Source organism: Nomia melanderi, chromosome 13, assembly GCF_051020985.1.
Source record: "Nomia melanderi isolate GNS246 chromosome 13, iyNomMela1, whole genome shotgun sequence".
Taxonomy (NCBI): Eukaryota; Metazoa; Arthropoda; class Insecta; order Hymenoptera; family Halictidae; genus Nomia; species Nomia melanderi.
In genome coordinates, this window is record NC_135011.1 from 12549418 (window position 1) to 12575851 (window position 26434).

Below are 26434 nucleotides of genomic sequence, written 5' to 3' on the forward strand. Positions count from 1 at the left end.
CTTATTGTATCCTGCGTAACAATATATCGCTGTATATAGCGTAACTAGGGTAACGGAATTACTTAATGTGGAAGAGCTCCTAATACGAAACACCACAATATTTCGGAAAATAAATAATTTGATGTATCAGTTACCATAAGAAACACTTCATTAGTAATAGAAGAGTCATATTAATAGTTAGACGTCAATTAAGAATTTGTCATTGTGAAGCATCATTGTGTTTGGTAGTACGTTAATTTTCAGAAAGACGAGTTATATAGTCAAATTTTTAATGCAGGTAGGCCAAAGAATTTTATTTTTTCATGATTTATCATTGAACATATTTGTTTCTCACTATTCAAAAGCAATTTGCTGTAAATTTATTTTCTTTTTAGAATAGTTACATTTTTATATTGGAGTACGTGGGTTCCTAATACGGAACACGTTCCATATTGAGTGCATATTCTTTGTTAATGTTACATATTATTATCTTACATTTTTATTTTGTAGTGGCAATTACAAAACTGATGATAATGGGAAAAATATGTGCAATGCATTGTGTTCACTACAAATGCATAAAAAAAGAAAAAAAATAACATAATATAAGTTGAAAAATATAAAAAATTTGTTCATTTATTGTTTTTAATTCCATAAATAATCGTTTCTCGTGATAAAAATGAGTTTTGTTTACAAATTACCTAAGTATTTCATATTAGCAGATAATTCAGATCGCTGTTTTGCCCTTATTTACATGTTTTACCACGATTTGGAGGCATTTGAATTTTTGCATTGTTATCGAACAGAATATGAATGCTTATTAATTTCTCAGTGGTTTGGTGCAGGTTTCAATGAAAAAGTGTACATCTGTCGTTTTTGTAAGCCTTTCATTCCATATTACGTACCATCACCCTACTTACTGCGATTGAGAGTCTACCACTTTGTTAATCCAGCATCTTTTCTTCTTCAATTAAATAATAATTCATCGATAAAATTTATTAATAAAACAAATATTTCAATCTTTTGCAGTATGAGTATTGAAGTGATGAGTTTCTCAACTAGAGAAACTATGCACGAAAATATGGATGGGATGGGTAAGAGAGTAACCCGCTTGAAAGAATGTCAAACTTAACCACTAACTCACACGCACACTCTTTGCGATGTGCTGAAAGAGAAATAACTCTTGGAAACAAGTTCTCTTTTCGTATGCTGTGATGGGATTATATTCCCGCCTCGTGATAAAAGAACGGAATGGCGGGGAAGAATGTCATGAAAATTGACAGAAAAATCCTCAAGTTGGCGAGTAGCTCGATGTGATTACTGTCTCTGTAACTTTCTCGAGGAATATTAACGAGTGGAGAAAAAGTAACATGCTTTCTTTGTGGAAAGAATGCTACTGCATAGGTAGCTAATTAATGCAACGACCAGCAAAAGCTTCGTGCTCAGAGTTCTCTACAGGTGCGCTGTGAAATCCTGTCGGTCTAACAGTGGAGAGGAAACAGTGCGTATGTAAATCTGCAGTCCTCTACTTTCTCTGCACGAATCTTTTCTTGCTTTATTATTCACTTACTTTGTTATACTAACAATTCCACACTTTTGAAAATATGAAGGCTTTCTTCTTAACTATTTAACTGCATTTGACGAGAATACGCGTCATCTTAAAGCTTGAAATGATATTAATTCTTTCAACGATGAATTCTTTATTTTTCCAGATAACCATGTAATTCTTTCTTGTTTTGCTTTAGTTTCTCTAAACGCTTCATTTCTTGATTTTACTATAGAGATTTTTTAAACTAAATTCCACAGTTAACAGGTTAAACATCGGGTGATTATGTTTTTTTTTCGCGGTGCAAGAGTATTTATAGAATAAGATGTACTTAATGATAAAATACGATATCTGTTACAAATATTCAATATGTGCGCGTTAAAGTTAAAAGCATATATTATTTGTTTGTAATTGACAACATTTTTTTGCTTATATCGATCTGATACAATTGCTGTGAATCAGATTAAAAATGAAATTTATTCTATTTAAAGTCTTTCCTTCTTCGGGCATAATTTGTTAAATAAATACCATCCAGTTATTAGAATCAGTTATTTAAATAAAGTTTATTTAAAAACATACTTCAATTTATCAATATCAAATTATGAAATTGAATTAAAATATTTTAAACGTTATTTTGTTGTACGACACTGCTTTGCAGAAACTGCTATTAATTAATTGGGAAATTACTAACTGCTCATTATTGATATTATTGTATGATTGAAAGAAATCACACACTTTCATGACATATTAATTTCTACAGTGAATTTGTGTTCGCAAAATTGAATTTATATTAGCAAACAAAGAATTGGGGGGTAGTTACTTATATGAATTTTTAATTAAATTCTCTTACGTTTATAAGGAATGATTTAATTATACTGGTGCTTAATATGAAATATATTATGAAATAAGAACGTTGCTTGGGGACTCATCAGCTGTAAAGAAAGCTGATGGTAAGTCATCTTCACTGATGAGAAGACATTTACTTCAGACAAACCAGACGGTTGGACCTAATATTTCTATAATTTAAGAAAAAATTAAATTTTTAAAATAGGACAACGTATATAAGTAGAGAAAGTACTGTATTATAGTTTGAGTAAGAATCAGTTACGATCATCAGTAATGGTCATAGCGATATAATATTTATAAAGCGAATAACTGAAACCATTTAAAAAATGCTACTTCGTATTGCTGTTGAAGATATGGAATTCGAAAATAATAATAAATATATTATCTACTACTGCATAGGTATGATCTTATCAAGAAATGTCAGACAACAAAATAACTTTGTTTGTAACTATGTGAATTGCTGTAGAAATTTCGAGAATCCGCTCTCACTCCATTGTCTGTTGTTTTCGTAAAACTCCACATTTTTAAGGTTAGAAATTGCTGACACAACGCAATAGAAAATATATGAATCCTCTATAGGTCATATTTTTTTTTCGTAACATAAAAAAATATATGTAGTACAAAATGAACAAATACCAGCCAGTAAATACAAATTAATAATGTATTCAATAGTTTTAATAATTGTATTAAAACGAATATACCTTGTAATTGTGAAATTATAATCAAATTGAGCTTTAAAAGTTTAAGTTAATTAATTACTTCATTTTATTTGTCAGTTTACTATGTAAAGTGAACTAAATCAACAAGTTGTCAATATATTTGTATGTAACTTCAAAGTCACACGAGCTTACAGAGGATTAACTTATAAAGAAAGTCATACGTTAATTACTGCGCAAAATTTCTATACAGTTATTTCATGAAAGCAGTGTGAAAAATGCAATAGAATTATTTTAAAAGAAAATATGAGAAAGGGAGAAGAAATAATCATAAATAACATTATAGACCATATAAATATTAAGATACAGCACGAACACTTGAACAATAAAGAATAAATGATCCTAATATAACTCGGGATAGGATCCGTAAGATAAACGTGCAGCTATTTAATACAATGAAAAGATCCAAGAAAATGTGGAACTTGGCACATTGCAGTTACAGCTAAATATATTACTATCCACTACTCGAGAGATATGTGTGTAGAAATTATGGAAAAATATCTAGTTGGAATCGTAATAGAAATCACTTTTAAAAACACGATAATTGAATTTTATAACCTGTTACTTTTAAAGTAATAAAAGTAAATCTTTTTTCACTTGTTGATTACTTATTTTGACAAAATATTTTATGCGATATTTAGAAAATAAATAATTCAAATATTTCTAATGTATAAAGATGTTATTTTGAAAAAATTCCATAACGATAAAAGTTGTCGTGCTCATTGGAAGTTGTATTCCTGGTATTAGGAAATATTTCTTTAATAATAATAAGATCTGTAGAAATAAGATCTGAAGTATGAAGAGTGTTATCAATAACCATGGATGGGTAATTAACTGCGTTGCATTCTTCGGGTCTTCCCTGACCTAGTCACGTTTCCATTTACTTTTAGGCGGTCATATCGACAGCAAGTTCATTAGTAACTACCAACAGTTGAATACATAATTACTTATTGAATAATGGTACAGTAATTATACAAGTAACCAACATATAATTTACTATGCATATAAGCAGTATTTATAGAATATACGTTTTGCAAAACAAATCAGTCGCACAACAAGTGTACTAAAACGTAGAATTTTGAGTTACAACATTACCGTTTTTTAGCGCCATTTTGTTCGTTTAATATTTTCCGACTTATTCGTATTCTCATTTCGTTAACACATTGACACTATACAATTGAAGTAGTTTTTTTAATAAAGCATAAACTAAAAAGTTTATTCTTAATTCTTCACAACAATTGCTTTATTGTCCTTATATATCATACACGCAATGAAATTCCATTCGTTCGATACGACACGATGGAATAAATTTTTAAGTTCTTCGCTAGAAATATTTAACACGTTCTGATGAAATACTGATATTTTCTGAAAGTGCCTAGAAAATAAATCACACGTAAAATAAGGAATGAAGCCATTTTATATCAATGTTTCACATATTGAAGCACTATACAAAGATTGATATTAAATTTTTATTTAGTTTGAGTTTATATAAAAATGGTATCACCTAAATTCGGGCAATGGCAGATAAAATGTTAAGGTTACTTTTAATTTTAAGAATCTTACAAAACCATTATTACCAGACAATCAGTATTCTATCTAATAATATTTTAACTGCATGTATAAACTAAGGACTATAGCTAGGTTAATACGACATAAAACTTAGTAAGTAATAGGCCAGATGTTTAGGCAGTTTCCGAGGATGCTGCCAACTAACCTAAGAAAAAAGAAGCTCAATCTCAGTTTAAACGATCAATACTTTCCACACGATTTTTCTGTTCGCCAGAATTAACGCTGCTTTGTATTCCGCTCAAATTTCCATCCGGATTGGCTACTTGACGAATACATTAGTTGAACCCGGCATATACTTTGAAGTAGACGTATCGATCGTCATAAGTGAATTCGTTCCCTCGAATATAACCGCAGACGTACTTGGAATACTTGGTGGTTCTAAGAATTTTGAGGGGATGGCTCATGAATGCAAATTAAAACGTTCGCCCGCTCCTATGACGCGCCTCTTTCCTCGTTTCCGTTATTTGATTTCCCGTATAAGCGGTATTCAGAAGTCGATAAGCCGCGGCTGTCGAAGACTGAAATAATGAATGCCCGGTAAACAGGTCCCGTTGTTTAAATTCTCCGTTTCTTTTTACCATTTTTTTTGTTTTTATTTTTCTTCCTTTTTTACGGCGACCGACCGTCGCATTTTTTTTTTTTTTTGGTCGAGCCTTATATTAGATGGCCGGTTTGAATCCGACCGGGAAAATGGGTCAGCCCAAATTACCATGAATTATACCTGCGGCTTTTTACGCGCGTAAAGTGAAAGAGAAGTGCGCGTTAATTTCGTACGATTTTTCATATCGTCGGGCAGAAACTACATAAACGTCGGCCGGGTAAATTGGAATTCGCGAATCGCGTTATGTCCGAGCGGAGCGGGCCAAAGATTATTTAATTAAGACTCGTTCGTTACGCCTTTGGTATTCCTTGCCATTTTCTGCCCGGAGTAAATGGCCTCGTTAATTTTCTTTGGCGGCGCCGCGTAGGATTTAACGAACTGCTCGACAGCCCGAACGTTTACGTTGTTGACTATCCCTGAGCGACTGTATTGCATATTTCGTTTTTTCTCCCCACCTCCTGGGTTCTATAACCTTATTTGGACAGAAATTGGGCACTAACGAAGCAAAACGACGCGGTAATTGTGGAAAGAATAAAAGGCTACTAACCCAGTTATCGTAGAATTTACGGTCGTCAGCAAAAATATCTCCGCTTGTTTTGCGCCAATTTATGAAGAAGAAATGCGTATATACTTGCTTGGCGCGGGACGAAACGAAGCGAAGATAAATGTGCGGGCTGCGTGGGAGAATTTTTGGTCATGAAGAAACAGGAGAAACGTTTCTGGATTAACAGCGTCATTTAAAGTTTTTGTTGCTTTATTGTAAGTAACCAGTTTAGCTACGATTTATGGGCACTGAAAGGAACAATCATTTATGATTAACAGGAGAGGATTGTTGCGAAAATGATGATTCATGTGTGAAGAAAATTGACGTCAATATTTGAACTGTCCCTATTTTTATATAGCTTGTGAGATATTTCGATATGGACATAATCCAAAAATTATTGTCGAATATGATAAAGTTGATACTCAATCGACCGTAAACAATTACAAAATTTTGAATAAGCTCAATTTATGATATTACTGGCTAAAATCTATATTAAAGTTATTCAAATATTAAATGAATCAACTTGAGTATCTGTGGTTTATATTTCATTCAGAAGTTTTGTAAGTGGAATCGATTTTCTAATGTGCGATATTCATTACCAATGTCGTTAAAAGTTTGCGCAAATGTCAACCTTTAAACCAGGGAAATTTATACTACTTGTGAGGAAATTCTTTTTTTAATTAGAAAATTGCACTGCTCTACTGTGCCCTTACCTTTATTCAATTTTATTAAACACAATTCTAGAAATGAAACTCCTTTCCGATAGTTTGAAAATCAATTTTACTGTACTAATGAATATTAGATTTGAAGATTTATGAAATAACGAAGAAGAAAAGGCAGCTGGTTTCTAAATGTGATAATATTCGTTATTTGGAAAGAAATACTTAGTAATGTATTATTAAACATGGATGACTATTTCTAAAAAATACAGTTATTACTTTTATTCACTGTTCTATATATCTAATATTCGTTATCACAGTAAAATTACCCAGTAGAAATGAAACGAAATACTTTCAGAATAAAAGTACCGAAGGAATTCTTTCAAATATTTAATAAAATTCTCCTTCACAAAATATTTAGAAATAATGAGATAATACCATCTATTTCAAATTATTTCCTAAATAATATTATTACAATTTCAAACTTGGAAATATTTAGATGTAAATATTTCGAAGATTACTATTAATTGAAAATTAAGATATATTATTCCTCATTTTTAATTAGGTATCTTAAAAATTCAGTATCTAAAACAACAAAATTAAATCTGATATCATTTTTCCAATACTTAACAAATTTGTCTTGATTATACGCATTAAAAGTATCTGAATAATACACTGGTTTCTATAAATTTCAAAATTATTTTTAATTGTGTGTAATTTATTTTAACGTTTTAACAACATTTATGATTCATTTTAGACATTTAATGTACTTTCACTGATAATTAACGGAACATAACTATCTTTTGCGATTTGAATAGAATTTTGCTCATTTGTAGAATAATTGGAAGTAAGACTTGTATTTTTTTCATCAGTGAAGATTCAAGTTTAAAAGAGAAACCAACTTCTGAACCCGAAGTTATCCTGGAAAGTATTAAATATGAAAATCTAATTTGAATGTGCAGTAACACAATTTTCCGCGTATAATAATACTACTTCGCAAGAAATTAAGAAATGTAAATGTTACAAATAGATTGAACAGCGGAATAACTCTATATATTAGCTAAATATATATAAATTTAATAAATAATAAGGACATATAAATGAAATAGCCTTTTATAACACGAAAGGTTACATCCTTTTACAACTCATAAATAACAAATAACGAAAGTAAAAAACAGGAAGGACTGCTTTCCTTATCATAATACATTTAGTTTTAATCTCAAAAAATATTTTATGTATATTTAATTTTTAAATATTACAGACCAATTTCTGCCGACAGTGTAATATAACCAAATAAGTAGATGATTCTTTACGTAAAAATAAACAAAAATTATGCAATCAACTTTCTTCTATTATTTCATTTTCGAAAAAATTATGTTTTAATGGATAAAATCACATAATTGAGATACCCGAGAAAGTAGTAATACCCGTGAAAATTTAACATCATCAGTATTAAAATATCTACTTATGTACAAAAGTTGCAAAGTTGTATACTATTCTTTATCTTTAATTGATTATTGAAGGTTTTTACTATAATACTGACTTTCCTATTCTCTATTTCAGCAACATCGTTTTTGTCTTGTCTACTTCGGACTAATTTAATGGATTTTAGAACGGTAATGATTGAAACTATTTTATTACATCACAAGAGTTATATTACTTGTTCTTCTTATTAGGCAAACAGATTTCTATCGTAAAATTTTGATTAAAAAAGAAGTATCTCATTTCACCAAGAGAAAAATAAAATAATTTGAACCTATAATTTTAATTAAACGTATATTAACTCCTTGCCTCACAATCACGTGTGAGGCTCATGGTGAGGATTTTAAATAGAACTTAACAGACAAATATTACTCAATTTCTTTGAATTCAAATTAAATGTTATTCTTCTGTTATCAATTATTATATTGTAGGGAAAACATCGATGTAAAATATACATCCAAATTTTTTTCAATAAATTATTACTACATAGTAAAATTATTGTATTGATCATAGTTGAAAAATATATTGTCGGACAAGGGGTTAACAATTTTATCAGTTTTCCAGATCTATGCACAACTAACTTGAAATATATAAAATTGTCTCACCCATTTACATATTTTCTATTAAAAAACCTAAGTTTTCTTCTAAACGAAAACGTGTTTTCCTTGTAAAACGTTCACCTTGTAAAACAGTTGATAATAGCAAGACGCAGCTAAATAAGTACATAATTGCGAAACGCTCGATGCGAAATAAATATGGAGTGCATCTATACAAATACTCGGTAACGCGACATTCTTATTCAAAGTGTCACGAGTCACTCGAAAGAACAGAAAAACGAGTGGAATCAGTTTAAAGAGCAGCACATGAGTAAAAACAATATTTCCGATATGCTAATAATCCAGAGTACGATATCAAGATACATGTATGCTCGTAGCACAGTGATCCAAACACTCATGCAACATTCATGAGCCATCGTCCGTATCGCTTCACCCTTTCAGTTTCCACGCAGTAAATCCTTGTCATATCGCATCTCCCGGCTTTCAGGCATTAAAGAACCTCCTAGCGACAGTTTCTTTAAAAGTGTGATTTTTCTCGGGCTGATTTCCAAACGCATTCCTTTTGCTCCAGAGCGCATTAATGGAATGACACAAAACAGAGAAACAAACGGACGGAACTAATGAATAACAGGATTAAGAGAGAAAAGAATGTTGAGAATGGAAGGATCCAAGAATTGATGATATTGTTCCAGATGCAATATATCACATAGTGAAGGTAATTCAAAGTTTTGTTAACCTCTTGCGCTGGAATAATAACATTTTTATTAAATACACAAAACGCAAAAGTAACAATATCCACAAGACACTGTAAACAAACAAGCTGTCATATGAGTATATCGCAATAACAAAATCCTTACCCGAACTATAAATAAAATACAATCTGTTAAATACGTCGATATATATCGATCTGTATATACCTTTCTAACATCTTGGACCAAGAATTCTGTTTTTACATATTTTACCCCGATGTGTGCACTAATTTTATTTATTAATCATTTTGTATAGAATGATAGGAGAAAGTAGGGTAAAACATATATTAACAATATTTATAATTCGTTTTTGAATATTTACTATGCCATGTACCGGTCAGGCAAAACGAGAGAGTAATGTTTTTCATAGACAAAGAGCTCGTATTGAGTTGATATCACATAACATGTTTCTAATAAGTGTTCGATGTAGTTTGAGATCGACTGCAGACCAGTGCACGAGTTATTTTATGATTAAAAGCATTGGAGAGATATTCAGGGAATAAGTTTTAATGTTACATGAACGTTTGAAGCATTTTTTTACGGTTCGATTAAAAAATTGAACAAGGTAACTACAGTATTGTATTCTACGCAAAAAAAAGAAGATGATATATATTTCACCTTTTCAAAAATATGAAATAGAAAATATAGGGTTCTATTTAAAAACTATGACGTGACCTCAGCAGGACGTTACAAGGTCACCTCACGGTCAAATACCTTCCACCTTAACATGTAATACTTCATACCCTGTAACTTTTGTTTGACACATTTGTTTCTATCACTGATACTTTTCAAGATAATTCGGTGTTCTTGATTTGGTTCTCATGCATTTTTTAAAAATTAAACCTATTTTTACCTCCGAAACTATTGAGTTTTGGACCCATGTTCACTGGGATTTTTTTACTCAGTTTAGTGAGGTATACACGCCGTATCGTTTGTGCGCAACAATTTAGTTACACCCTGCATACCATATTTGTGTTAGAAAAGAGATTATTGTATAAAATATCGGACAAAAAAGTTGTAAAAAAATTTCACAATAATTATAGTTATTACAGTATAGCTAATAATTTACTAATTTATCATTTACTTTATTTATTATTCTAATATTAGAATTTGGAAGCTATAGTTTCATTTTTTTAATTTTGGAAGCATAGGTTTTAAGCGACAGATAAACATGGCACGAAAAAGTTCATATTCACAGAATTTCCTTTATAAATGTTTTTTCGTCAAAATCCTGTTTCGAACATATTGCTGTTATACTCAATATTTCTATCTTTAAATGGAAAATAATTGAATACCTATGAAACTCGTGTCCGCAAAGTTTACTAGCCGTCAACAAATATAATATCACCAGAGGGGCGTTCGAATTTTCATTGACACGATACTATGATGGTACACATTCCACGGACAGAAACGTTTATTTTCCCTATATCGTTCGAGTGAATATGTTTCTATCTCTAACTGACATTATTTTAAAACTTGGATCCTAAAAGCGGTTTCTGTCTCTACGCTTCACTTAAATGCTGGAGCCTATTATTTATACGTAGACAAAGGCTTTAACCATAAAAACATTATAAATTTTAATAAATTTTACATATTCCTGTGGTTTGCGGTTTCTGTTGATGCCATAGAACAGAGGACTGTATTCACGGTTCCATTCTATTGTAAGGAGATAATACTTCTAATCAATGGTAATATTTCTATCAGTGGATAAATTATAATTTAGATTTGCTGATTAGAAGTATTATCTCCTTAAGATAGAATGAAACGATGAATATAGCCCTCTGTTCTATGACATCAACAGAAACCGCTTTTCTCAGATCTATTTTACGAGCACACTATACCGTTCCGACGAAAGAGTGTATTTACTGGATGAAGCACACGATGTCGTAAATTTTTTTGCGCAAAAGCTTATTTCATGTCAAGAGACAACTGTCTACAGAATTTTGGCATTAAAGGAATCGAGCTTCCTAAAGCCCTGTATTACACACTTCTTATTGTTGAGGTTTTTGGCATAATATATGTATTTATTTTTAACACATTAACTGTTATGGCTGCGGCTAGGTCCCGCTACCAGAGTCTCCCATGAGTTCACAGGCCGCGGTCCCTATAGATCGCTAAATAATTTTATAAATTTCTTTGTCGTACAAGTCAGTGGGCCGCAAAAAAAACATTTCAAAGTGCTATATGTGTAGATATGCCTTTCAAAGGCGAATTCGATATAGCAAGTATAATACTTTAATCCTTAGTGTCATGATTTTTTTATTACCCCTTCAGAAATTTCTATCAATGTATTTTCGTCTATATGTTACCGTAATAAGCAAAATATCCCTCGTGTAATAATTGTTTACTTAAATGAAAACATTTGAATGTAATATCGATATTATACCACAAAGAAAAATGTATTATAATGTTAAGTCAGTAAAAAGGAATTCTTTCTTTAATATATCCAATGCACTTTACAATTTGTCTAGAATGTACATTCGGTAAATTATTTTATCAGTATTTAACACTAAAACTACCAGATGGATCAAAATAACCCATTCCTGATTTCTTCATTTTGCAATTATTAAAAAGATAACAGATGCTTCTCTGAGAAATTATTCACGAAATTGATTTAACAATACGCAAACTGAAATGTGAATCTACTAAAGTCTTAATGCATGCACTCTTGAAGTATTTACAGGGAAATTTCAAAAATTCAATTTAATTGCTCGATAGTTTTAGTGTTAAGGACGTAGCACGTAGATGCTTTCTTAACGGAATGCATCTATATTGTAGTCGCCCCTTATGTTGTAGGGAGAAAATGGTTGGGATGCATAATCTTCTGGAGCAAAAGAATGAAAAAAAATGCTAAAGTGAGCAAACCATGTATTATACAGGTTAAGTAGTAGTTCATTTGTTTAGTTTTCATGTGGAAAATTATAAAATTTTGACACTGATTCTTAACCCTTAACACTAGAACTACCGTGCAGTTGAACTGATTTTTAAACATTGTTTTATAGAAACCATAGAAGTGCGTTTATTAAGATGTTAGTTAAGTTATATTTTAATTTGTATATTAATAAATCAACTATTTTAATGATTACTTGAAGAAGCAGTTATATGCTTTCAATTATTATGAAACAATAAATGAGAGATGGGTCATTTTGACCTGTTTGGTAGTTCCAGTGCTACAGGCTATCTAATATGGTATTGGATAAATGATTCTCTTTAATTATATTTATTATTTTCTTCATTACTGTCGTCCTATAGTCGTTATTTATGTTATGTAGGTTTTATTATTTGATAGATAAAATTATAAAACCTTTTGTTTGTTTCAGTAGCTTTATTACATGCACTCACTGTCAGTCCTGATACTATTGGACTTTCATATTTCTGCTGTCTTTAGAGTATTAATGACTATCTTTCTAATCATGCTAGTCCTTTTTAACGAGACATTGTAGATAGTTTCCTACGTGATTGACAATATCCATTAGTATAATGGATATAAAAGATTCAAAACTAATAAGAGAATACCTTCCATTTCATTTTATTTCCAAAGTAATATTATTAGAATCTTAAACCTGGAAATATTTAGGTATTATTAATATTTCAGAGAATACTATTTGGTTATTTATCTCTGTGGAATAGTGAAGTTAAACGATTTTATCGGAGGATGACTACAAGCTGTAGCAGAACATAGTTTGCAATTGTGTGCTGATAATGTCAATGATACTAAAACTCGAAAGACCTCCTTTAGTTTTAAAGGATAATTAGGAATTTTTTCAATAAGAACTCTAATTAAAAACAAAATAGAATATCACGACATGATTTTAGGGAAATTTTACGACTTCTCTTCTATTCTTCAAAATGTAAAGTAAATTTCTATTTCTTGAAACTAACTCTCACTTGTATTATGGCTAGCTGCGATCTCTCATTAGCGTTTCCACATTCTTAAGAAAATTTCAGAAGTTGACTATTCAAAATACTTTCGCAAGAGAGTGCGAAATAGGGTGCATGTAAAAAGCTAATGAGAACTTTTAATTTACGAAGGTACATCTTTCACCCTTAGTGTCTATATTTGAAAGTAGAGGGTGTGGAACGCGAAGGAGAAATTTAACGATGGCAAGGCATTTTCGGCAGACGAAAATCTTGGATTTAAATTTTACCGTTTCGTAAAAGAGTCTTATCACGCGCCTTATGAAGGATTCTATTGTATAATACTCTGCAAAATTTTATAAAGTCACTATGCGTGATTCATGCAAAATAAATAAACAATTTAAGAAATTTTTACTTTGAATTAACGTAGATATCAATGATAAATAATCTTTCTGAAAATGAAGCTAATTACGTAAAAAATTCAATTGTCACTTCCAATTTATTTTTTACGTGGTATGTCATTAATAAAATATATTCTTGTATCTACATATTGTATTTGGTTCACTTATGAACATGTACGAAATGGAAACTTATGAAACAATCTAACGTATAATTTTAGAACCGCTTTTTAAAAAAATCACTAAAAATCTAGAAGTTCATGCAGCATTAGCTGCATGAAATTAAATAGCAAAAAAATGAACACGACTGAAAGTTTCCCTTTTTCGTCAGTTCATTTAATCCATATTCCATTAATAACGATCATATTCCATTATCACAAAATGCATGTCAGTCCGGAAAGCTTTCGGTCAAGTCCGCAATATTAAATATGAGAGAGTTCGTAATTTTACATCCGCCTACGTAACGATCACCATATGCGTCGTGTTCGCCTTTGAAGTGTCTACATTTTACGCGTCATATGGCAAGTAACTAATTACACAAACAATTCAATGAACCAGACGAACAATAAATTAATACTCTTTGTGTTTGGTAATTAACATCGCATGGGCTAATTGAAACTGTGCTTGACGATTCGAAACAAACTATGAAATACAATTTTGCAAGCATTTTCGAGAATTTTAAATGTAATAGTTAACTGAAAGGTTACAGGAAAGATTAGAACGTGCGAAAAAAATTTTATTTCCAGAAAATTGATGAAGTTAGTGTTTAACTAGCAGATATATTTATTACGAAAGCTATTTAGAAACGACACATACAATATATTTCATCATAATACATAAAATTTAAGAAAAATTGTAATATTAGTATTCTGAGTGAATTTAACATTTCTCTGATCAATGATTAAATTATAAATAATTTATGTTTTCAGCTCTAACTATAGTACAGGTTTAAAAAAATTACAATATCGCATTTATATGATTGATTGTCAGTTCTTCATGTATACAGAAAGAAAAAACTGTTTGTTAAAGTACTTGTTGGACGAATGACAATTAACGCTAACACTTCCGAGTAGTTAAATTGACTTTTTGAAATTCCTCTATAGAAATTTTAAGAGTGCGTCTATTTAAACTTTAATTGATATTCAATTCAGTTTGCGCATTGCTACATCAATTTCTCTAATAACTTCTCAGAGAAACATCTGTTACCTTTTTAATAATTACAAGAAGAAGAAATCAAGAATAACTTATTTTGAACCGTTTGCTATTTTTAGTGTTAATGTAATCGATGTGAAGTGTTCCGAATGAATTTGGTGTGTGCGTGAGTTGCATGTGCTTTGTATTTTATCGATTTATGGTTGTATGTCGTATGTTATTCTATTCCGTCAATTCGGTCTGTGCATTTAAATATATGATTTATTAAATATTTCATAATTCATTTTACGCTACATAATTCTATCAGTATTCCATAGTTAATTTTTAGTAGAGAGGAAAGTGGAAAGGAGAAGAAAATAAATAATAATCTATAGAGACTAAATTCTGTGAATACGGAGGTCGTAATAAATTGAAACATTTTATAATCAAAATTTTATGTTAGCCGATGTTTTCCATATGTAACCTACAAGTCTTATTTTGGAAAAGTATAACGCTCTTATTATTTACAAGTGCTGGTTTTTTCCTTGAACACTTGTCAATCGTTCAACATGCAATACTTCTGTAATTGTTTTACAGTGTTGCAACAACTTATAATGAATTATTCATTTACAATTCCATAGTACACATAAAAGAATCGACTTTCTGCGAAAGATGTCTTTGAATTTTGGCTTAAGGTTGATCATTTTCAACTACTCACTGCTTTCTCTGAATAATTTTAGTTTTAACTGTTTTAATTGTTTGATACGGATGAGGTGCGATATACTAAAATCTTCAATGCATCATCGTCAATACTGGTTAAAGATTATTATTTGTTAAATATATAACTTTCAAAATATTTTTATTTTTACTTTATCAAATCGTTGCGAGACTAATATTTCAAAACGAATTTTTTAACTTCTGTCTCTGTGTTAACGTCAGAAATTTGCGGCAATTCGTTTAGGATTCTCTTCATTTTCATCGGTAATGAGCATTAGGAAAGTGAAAAATTTGCTGATCGCAAATGTATTAATTCTCGTAACATAGATTTAGTACTGATACTACTCATTTACCAATAACAGGTATTCTTACTTATCACTCTTTTTAAAAATGCGTTAGTCTAAGAGAACAGATAATGGAAACAATTATCAGATAATAATAGACTGCAGGTAATGGAGGCACTGATATTGATACTATCGATAGTATCAAAATTCACTTTCGAAGATTTCTCGTTACCGTTACAACAAATCAAGCAACTGCATTCCTTGCCGTTGAGTCATCTGACCCTTCTTCTTGTAAAGTATCAAATGAATATCGATACTTTTCTAAAATGTCGAATAGATATTGAATTTTTTAGAAAATTACAAAACAGATACCGCTACTTTGTAATATTCACATTAGTCTTTACATGTTTGGTACTATTTTATGGGGTACAGTGAACATTGGATAATTGCAACATCGGAGAACTCTTCATAATTGCAACGTCGTCATCCCCGCCACATCCCCGCCAGGTTCCCTTTAACATACCATAGTGCTCTACAATCGATCGCGGTAGAAGGGTGTTACATGATCCAACTATTATCGGACTCGACGATTTCAAGATCTCTTTCTTTTCTATTCGCAGTCGTTTTCTACATCCGAAACTTCAGTCGCTTATTATACAAGCAATTATGATCGTAATTCTATCGTGTTTGGTGTAATTTTAATCAGACAAACATAAAAAACATGTTGGTGAAAGTTTCATTTATCAAAAGTCAGAAATGAAAAAGTTTAATTTTGGGTTAAAAGTCTCAAGCTCATTATCAGCCTTTAACCCTTTTAGTGCCGAGCGAAAAATGGGTGCCTGTGCGAAGATAATCGGACGAATTTACTAAGGTTTTAGAGAAAGCTCATAAAAACCAAACTAAAAATGATATTTACATAATTCAAAAAAAATTCTTGCAATGAAATTAAACCATTTATAACGTTTTATAAATTTATTTTGAGGTAGAGTTCTCCCGCAATGCGAATAGTAAGGCGCTATTGGATGCGCATTAACTTTTCGCAAGTGTTGCGAACGACAACATATCGTCGTCCGGCACTAAAAGGGTTCATATTGCCGAATGCTTCAATTTTCAATCTTTCTTTTTCCGTCACTCGCGTTATCTTTTTCTACGTCCACCATGCTAAACTCTTCGTTTCTTGGGGTTGATTCGATTCTACCTCTTCATAATTGCAACTTCCTAGTCCCGTTGAGTGTTGCTATAAATCAAATTTTCACCGTATTATAATTTGCAGTTTGGATAATGACAAGTCAGTTATTGTCACAATTGCTTATTGCTAGTCATTTGAATAATGGATTAACTAATTGAACAGTACATTGGGAGCAAAAATTCCATGTATTTCCAATTGAAATTGATTCACAATGAGTTACACAGTGCTGATGTGTAGTAGAATATGAAGTGATTAATTACTACGCTTGAAAGCATCCAAGTGTTCTAGGATTGATAGTGGCAGATATAAATTACAGTTAGATTTGAATTTGCTCTATCTCAAGATCCGTGAATAGGCAGTCAGTCAATGGTAAGATTTCCTTGTTATCGTAATTATTACCAAAATTGCAGTTAGAGCTGTTATCAGGATTATAAGTGTAATGATAGGTACTATGTTTGCTTAAATTCATCAGTATTGGATATTCCATATCCTGAAGCGTAACTATGCTCGTTTACAAGGGCTACATAAATTCATAGTTGTAAAATTAGATTAAACCAATCAATGCTATGTGCAGTTACAAAATAAAAGACCTGGGATATTATTTATACAGAGTGAAATAAGTTTATGTTACTGCTATAAATTAGCTTCTTCTAAAATATCATTTAAAAAACTATACCTTTTTAGATTAAGTAATTTGCTCTGAAATTTGTTCAAGAAATATTGGAGGGTGTTTATTATTATACACGACAAATTTCTTTTATTTATTAATTTCTAATACATGACAACACATAATTAACGCAACAAGTTTCCTACTGTAAGTGTATATGATTGTTAATATTGTAGATAATACACGTGCATGTAGTATAGTTTTATTAATTTAATTTATATTTTTTAATAGTATAATAACTTACAATTTTTATTTAAAAAATAGATATTTATTTCACATAATTCAACACTGTGATTGCCAGGAGAATTTCGCGCGTTTGGTGTAATATTATTCTTTCGTAACAAAGGTAAATGGTATTAGAATAAATTATTAACGAGTTGGTATCATAGTTCTCAAGTTATACTATTATTTCGTTACTTATGTGAGTAAATATTTTCATTCAGCATCAATTTTTTTATTGTAATCGTTTTCAAGAAATTTGAAAGCGTTGTGACGAAAATTTCAAACTGAATTCGAGAAATCTGATCTTAATTCTACATTTTTTAAGTGTAAATTAAATATTCGTTTTCTACTATTAATCGTTAACATTTAATGTAAACGTAGATTTGGATAAATTATTAACGACGAAATAGTTACATCGATCATGGCTAAGAAATAAGTCGTAGGATAATGGGTTAAAATTTAACTTTGTTGGAAACCGAACTTCGTAACTCGACGACATTGACTAACTTGTGTACGAAGTTTCATAAACGTACAGAAGGATGAAAATATCACTTCCTCCATACCTGAAAGTCATACAGTAGATGCTGAATTATATTATAGAGACGTGACGCATCGTTTCCTTTGACGGATTCAACAAGTTCAGTCGGATATACATCGAGCTAGAGAATGTTGAACGCGTCATTCCGCATCCCGGCCATAGTGTGACAATTTTTTACGTCGACAGGTGTTTTCGCAATTGAGATCTATCTACGACATATGAACTTGTTATTTCCTTTTTGTTTGAGTTTATTTTAAGATGTTCACACTAACAGTAAAGTGATTGGTGACCACCAACATTTAGATACATTATTTGTTATTTAATAACACTTATTAATAAAATTTATTATTTAATAATACAAGATTTAGGGAACGAACATGTTATATACCCTTATGAGACACATATATCGCATTTTTTAATAAGAACATCTAATCGCAATAACATTTGCAAAAATATTTTGGGTGGATGGTACTTAAGATCCTGTATTTATATATTTGCAAGTTTTTTGTTTAAAAATTATTTCGATTATATACTTAAGATAAAATTATTAATTAATATATTAAGTAAACGCACTGAGAAGTAACATACCAAAATTATTAGTCATTAACTTTCTATTGTATTAATTTTAGATGTTTTATAGTTTAATACACCAAAAAATTTACATTTTGTTTCATTTCGATCCTGTATATGTATGAAGTTCTCACATAGGAATAGTCATAAAATGCAATAAATAACATTTTTTATGATTTTCTTACCTATTTCATTACCACACCAACATTTAAATAGAACAATAGCCATATTTTTGTTTAACTCCTCATAAAAATTAATGCAATAGAGGGTTAAATATCGTACTGGTTATTAAAACTGCAATAATTCCTGGAGGATCCAATATTCTTATGTTTAATAGTCGACTGCCGTTTACTGCTTTCTTTATCCGAGTGTTTTGTATAATTAGAAACGTTGATTTATTATTATAATTCAAATTTAAAAATTGGTTTGTAGTTATAATAAGATTGCAAAAATAATCAGTAAATTAAATTAATTAATAAATCACTAGACGATTAGGAAAAAAATTATTGTGAGTAAGTAATTCAAAACATATTTCTCGAAGATAAACGACAGTTGAGAAATTCGTTACAAACAGGGTAGAACAATATCTCCAAAGAATTTTAGCTTTCATGAATTTAAAATCCTTTAAAAGCAATTATTCTACAAAATATAAAAATTTCAGTTAAATTCCGTTTTAATTATTCTTCTTATTCCTTTTAGCTACATAATATGATCATTTCGTAGAAGAAATCCTATAATTATTCATGTGCACAACTTTGAGTGATAATGATTGTATGTACGACGTATGATTTGCAATTCGGCAACATATTCTCAGAAATATTTAATAAAAGTATTTAGTAAGAAAAAGAAACATCATAAAAAATGTTTCGAAATAATAAGGAATTAAGATCAATAAAATGATGTTTAATTTAGATATATTAATAAGAATAAATATATAATTACAAATGAAGATTATATGAAAAAATACTATACTATATAATATTTTGTTGTAGAACATACTTTTAATTTTGACATATGTCCATTACAATCGTTTCTGCCATTCCGAATGCGCTTCGTATTTATAAATTTTGAAATGAATTAGAAATGAGAACGTGCATAGAGAAAGAATTTTATAAAATTGATTCACAATTATTTTCGGTATTTTTTGTACTATTGTGAAATTGTATATAGGCACATAATTACTAATACAAAGACCCTGGACAAAACAATAAAAGTAACTTGAAGGTAATAGAATTATTGCAAAGTCTACCACTAACACAACACGTATGCAACTAAATTGAAAAACTGAAAGAATCGAAACGATTTATCTTCGGCTCGGGAAGTGTACGTACTAACAAGGGGTACGCCTGTTGCGATTTAATTGGGTACGGCTTTTTCACTGTTCGAGCGTTAATTAACTATTCTTGTTAACTCGCAGTTTTTTATTTTTTATTCGTACATGTCACTGTATCCTCCTCCTTCTATTTTATTATCTTTTCGTTGCAGCGTCACTGTGCGACATGGTCTTCAGCAGTGACACGACGAAAACTGGGATAGTCACGTCGCCAGGATATCCAAATCCTTATCCATCCAGAACGCACTGTACATATGACTTCAAGGGACGCGGCAAAGAACGGGTCCAAGTGATTTTCCAGGATTTAAATTTGTATCATACGCCCGATCAACCGAACGAGTAAGTATTTTATCCGTTATTTCGTATAAATCCTTTTAACGCGTTAAATGCTGTGTCGGTCACCAATGGCCGACGCTTCTGAACTGCTTGAATAAAATGACAACATGTAAGATGACTGTTGACAACTAAAAATATTTAACAACATAAATAAGATAACAATAGTGTAATGTAAAAATTCTGATGTCAAATAATTAATAATTGTTCCTATGTATCTTTGCTACGAAGAAATAAATCATGTATAAAACGTTCAAAATTTTCGTGGCGCTGAACGTGTTAATGTACACTTAGCCCTCGATTTACACGGTATTCGAATTGCACGGTTTCGATTTAATCCCTTGTTTTATGATTTATCTTTCAGCTGTGATCGATACGACAACTTAGTCAATAATAATTTGTTGAAAAAAGAGACTAATTCTATGCGTATTCTGTGTCTATGTTTGCCATACAATATAATAATTGATAACAGAAGAATAATATTTCATTTATATTCAAAGGAATTGAGTAATATTTAACAGTTATATTTCACTGGAGTAATATTTCACTTTAACACGGTCAGGTCAAACAAATGCAAAAATTACATTATTTTTTGTCTGTTTTGACAATTATATATGCAATCTTGTTGAATTAATGAATTTATATTTAAAAATATGTTTACACTTTTTATATTTTACAAAAAAATAAATAATACTGTTTCACATTTACAATGTGAATTGTGGACTCGAATTGCACAACTTCAATTTACAGGGCATGTTCAGAGAACCAATCTACTGTGTAAATCGTGGATTAGGTGGTGCTATTTAACACTAAACTAAAAAAATATTTTAAATATATATTAACAATGGAACTATCGAGCATTTAATACGATTAATATGTAATCCCTATAAAAATTATAACAATAGATTATTTCTAGTTTCTTCAGACATTCATTATAGTATTCAAGTGAAGCTATTTTTTTCAAGCTCATTTCGAATATTCAATGCTTTCAAGATATCAATAATTGTGAAACAATAAAATCAAAATCAGTCATTTTGACTGGTACGGTAGTTTAAACGTTAAATATATTCCCTTCCTAAAGATATGATCGGAAGTTAAAGTGTCGATACGTTTAGTTATAGGTACGTATCGTTAATAGACAATTTGGTTCGAAACTGAATCAACTTAAAATTGGTGCTTTAGCGAAGAAAATCAATTTCTCTTTTCATTTCAATTCCCATACATTGGTACATAAAAATCAATATGTGCATAATTATTCAGAGTTCAGTTAATCATTTCTCAAACATCTCTGATAATAATAAGTAAAATAAATATTTGAAATCATGTATTAAAATGAAATAAATTTTGATTATTAAATAAATATAAATAAATCAATTATAAACCCATAAATAAACATAATAATCAATGTATTATAAATATTATACATTGAAATAAATCTACATAAATTTTTAAGGTGGTCTGCATTATTCACCGTTTTAAATAAAAAGTCGCATATCTTTTGTAAGTAAAACGATTCGAGTTTTTTTTTAATATATCTTTATTTGCGTGAATCACATTGCATTTGTAAAACACTTCATTAATAAAAATTCAGTTTCTGCATCATTAATTTCGTCGTGTTATAAATTATAAATATAAATAAATTGAAAATATGTGTTGTTATAGTTCATACATTATTGTACTTTACTTGCTCGATTATAATACAATTGTAGAAAAAGTACAATTTGGTCACAATAATTTTCACCATTTGAAAACTAATTAGGAGCACAAGGTTCTGTACAAATATCGGTGCAGCAAAACACTTTTTCGTTTGTTTTTGGTGTGAGTTCTGTTCTATACACATAATTATGATTCCTGATCTAAACTATCTATTATAAATATAAATGGGAGTATTTAAAATCGGGTTACTAGTTTAACAAAAAAGGGAAGACAGCAATATAAATTTGTATAGTAATAGTTTTATCTTTAATGTGTTATTCCAGTACCCTGTTTACATGATTATGATTATTATTATAACGTATACATTTGTAAAATGCGAAATAAAGAAAAATGTAATTTACTAAATTTTCAAAAATTGGAGAAACTCTAGTAAGAAGTTTAAAATATTCTAGTTTTGAAAGTTGAAGAATTCTTTAAAAAAAAGTGTTCCTTACATTAATATACGTAATTGGAAAATAAGTATCTGATTCATATTTGAACGAAAGAAGAAAAGCAGTTAAAAACTTAATTGATGTGCATCTTAAAATTCAATTAAGAACATTAGTGAAGCAATACACGGTTTCAGTGATAAATGAACTTCGTAAAGAAAGTACACACTGTGATTTTTCTCCAGCTTCTTGTAATTAATTCTTGATGATATACGTGATATACGTGGGCCACAACGTGCTGAAGAACTGCAGTGATAATTCTTGCCTCTGACCTAGTTTTTATACGCGCCACTTCTATAAACAACATCCTTCCCATCCTTGAAAACCTGCATCTCAAATGCAAAAAATGTCCACTTATGCTTGCATCACTGCAAAATTCTTAATGGAATTGACTTAATTATTTTTCGTAATGATTTCACGTGGTTTCCTTTCACGTGGTAACATTAAATCGAAATTGCCATTCATTTTGTTTGTCAGAAACGTCATTTTTCGCAGTGACCCACTTAACAGTGTTGCACAGATACATCAAGTGAATAAAAATTCGTTCGACAAATCATTCGAACTGTAATGAATCAATCAAAACTCTTTTCAGTTCATTATTCCAATCAATAAATTGATTGCAATTATGCTGATATTTAATGAATGCCATATTGCTTGAACCCATATTTAAAATAATATTACTGCAATTTAATTTTTAAATATTGATTGTTAATTGTATAAAAATTTATTAGAAACTGTTGTATTCATATCATTGTTGCTTTACCTTTAAAGCTTGAATGCTCGAACAGTGTAGAATGTAGAACAATTTTATTACGTTCATAAACATTAGAATAAAGTTTGAGTTTTATTTTCAGAATCACACACTTCTTGGACTGAGTATTGATAATATGGGCTAACCTGTTTGAAGTAATTAACAGGAATTTTTGGGATGTTAAACAAATTTTTGTATATTCAATTATTGTTATTATTTATATAGTATTGTGAAAATCTTGTAATCCTCTTCAACGATGTAACCATTATAGGTGTACAGTGTAGCATCTGCCATAATCATTAGCGTGGAAAAAATTAGGTGCATTCTTATAGTTAAATAATTTGTACCGGGACTGAGCCCATTTTTGGAAGAAATATATGGAAAATAAAAGAATTACGATGTTTGAAAAAAATGTACTTTTTGGGTAAAAAATTTAAGCTCGTATAGTAAAAAACATTATTAAAATGGAAAAAAAATAATGATCATACATTCAATATCTGGAGAAATGTCTACTGATTAAAATGTACTTTGTTACAAGTCGATTGGTCAAATTATTTTTTTAGGTACCATGTGTACGAGTTTGAAAAACAGTTTCGAGATACAATGATTTAACGTTTTGTAAACGTACTTAGTAAATAGTGAGCATGTTTAGGTACTGCTAAACATGCTGTAACTTCTTTATCTTTCAGAATTTGACTTTCAAAATTTAAGAGAATATTACTGAAGCATTAGTGATTTATGAAAAAAAGCAATTTATTGAGCCTGTTACACAAGAATTCCTCCTTAATGAAAAAGGTAAATTTTTTTCAATTCTACAGTTCATCAGTTAGCCTATCAAAATGCAAATTTATATGTAAAGACATCTGCAGTTGATTTTAATTAATATAGCATTCTAAATTCATATACTAATAAATTTCACACGCGACTTTTTCATCTCAAACACTTATATACTGTATTCCAATTTTTCTAGTTGCCTGTAGATACACCCAGACATGAAACGAACACTAACTTATTCTAAATGAAGAAAAAGTAATTCATTCCGTTAGTCAATTAATCCACTCTGTACGTTAATAATAAAAACAAATTGAAATTTCTTCCTACTTAGTGGAGTTACATAGGTTTGTTGACAGAAAGAAAAAAATAAATTCTTCTGTATCCTTGTTATTATCGTTTAAAAGATATAAAAGTAGATGAAGAAGAGTACATTGATGTATTATTTTGTTCAGAAAGCAAATTGCGAATGGTAATTGGATATGTCACCGTGATAATGATCCGAAACACATCTCACGTGTTTTGCAAAATTGGCAAACTCATAGTGACATAAATGTCATTATATATCCATTCTAAAATTCACCTCGTTTATCCCACAGAAAATCCTCGGGATTACTTAAAAAACGGTATAACTAATACAACGTTTCAAAATACTGGAAAATTGTTTGAAGCGCTACAAGTGTCTAAGCATATATACATTTGACCAATCTATGATTAAATACAAATATTAAAATAGGATTTTTTTATTTGAAATACTGTTTTTAACAAATACTAGCTTACAAGGGAAGGTATCGAACCCGAAAGTTAAAAAAATTATGAATGTTTGTAAGTAGAGTAAGTCAAGCGTAATACATTGCAATCTTCTTTCGTACTGAATTTAACTTTGAAGGGATAAAACCACTCCTTTAAAAAAATGCAAATGTTTCTTTCCCGTGGATTATTTTGAAAAATACATTGTCTCTTCACATATATCAAATAAGAAAATAAGATTTTCGAAATTCCAAATTCAAATTTAAAATTTTGAAAAATTTTATTTTGCAATTTTATAGACATGTAAGGTCTACGGCTCACAACGTATTTTCCATTTATACTGTTTTTTTTTGCTTCAATGCCTTTCCTTGTTAAACATGTTCAAATTGAAATTCTTCAAAAATGAGATACCATGTAAAATAAATTTCTCTCGTTTTAATCCGCATTCCAACGAGTTAATGCATTTTTCAATTACACATGTAGTTTCCAAACTTTTAATTTCGATTTTCTCGAAAATGAGAATTCAATTATATGCTTCTCACTTATTTCATTACCTAAAATGTCTGCATTCCTCGATGCACTACCACTCACAAGATATTTTGCATATTACGTTGAAAGTATGTTAATTGAATTTATTTATCACTGTTTTCTCTACAATTTTTCAAATAAATTAACTGATCATACACTGAATTATTTACTGCAGAACAACATTAGTTTACTGAGAGAAGTACAGACAGAATTGTAAGTTATAATCAATTCTATTTGAACAGAGTACTGCAAAGAATTAATTACTCTTGGTAAAGTTTAACAGATCATACCCTTTTTTAAATATCTACCCTTAAATTGTAATTGTTTTTCGATAGAATTACGCAGGGTAATGTACATTTTCAAATATTTAATAAACCAAATATATAAATATACAGATCGAATTGACAACACAGAATAACATACAACATACAACTATAAATTGATAAAATTCAAAGCACACGCAACTCATGCACAGTCAAATTCACTCAAACATTTTACGTCGATTATATTAACTAAACTAGTCAACGTCATTTTTGTTACACAAGATTTCATGAATGATCTTAATAATACTTCTCACGTTGAATTCTAATATGCAATCCGGTTTTCTCTATCACCTACAGTTTTTGAGAAAATTAATTTTGAAGAAAATCTCAATTTTTCAACTTTGAACATTTGCTGTATTTTAGTTATGAAAATTTTTCAAACTTTTCTTGCGCTGTATTATTCCATGGACTTTCCTGAATATAATGATATAATTTTAATGACATAAACATTTAAATATGTTTAAACTATGCTAAAACGTAAATCGGCACCCGAAACACACTGATTTTTGCAGATATTTTTCAATTTTTCTTAAAAACCAAGTGTCTAGGAGAAAATCTAATTTCATCATATGATAGAGCATACATCTACCTTGCGAAATCGCTGTTTTGCGTTTTAGCATTGTTTAAATATATTTGCATGTTTATGACTTCGTTAAAACTTACATCGTTGTATTCAGAAAGA

General features: G+C 29.9%; 1 protein-coding gene across 4 annotated transcripts in view; it reads left to right on the plus strand.

The window, feature by feature from the left end:
• The window catches only part of Sol1, a 1346934-nt gene that overhangs the window by 1133914 nt on the left and 186586 nt on the right, over positions 1–26434 (plus strand). For all 4 annotated transcript variants that reach the window (XR_004234727.2, XR_004234726.2, XR_012999919.1 and 1 more), the window contains exon 9: positions 20305–20491. Coding sequence is in view for 1 of the 4 variants with exons in the window: in XM_031973633.2 (XP_031829493.1) it covers positions 20305–20491 (187 nt within the window). In the remaining 3 variants the exon portion in view is untranslated. The remainder of the gene's footprint in view (positions 1–20304; positions 20492–26434) is intronic.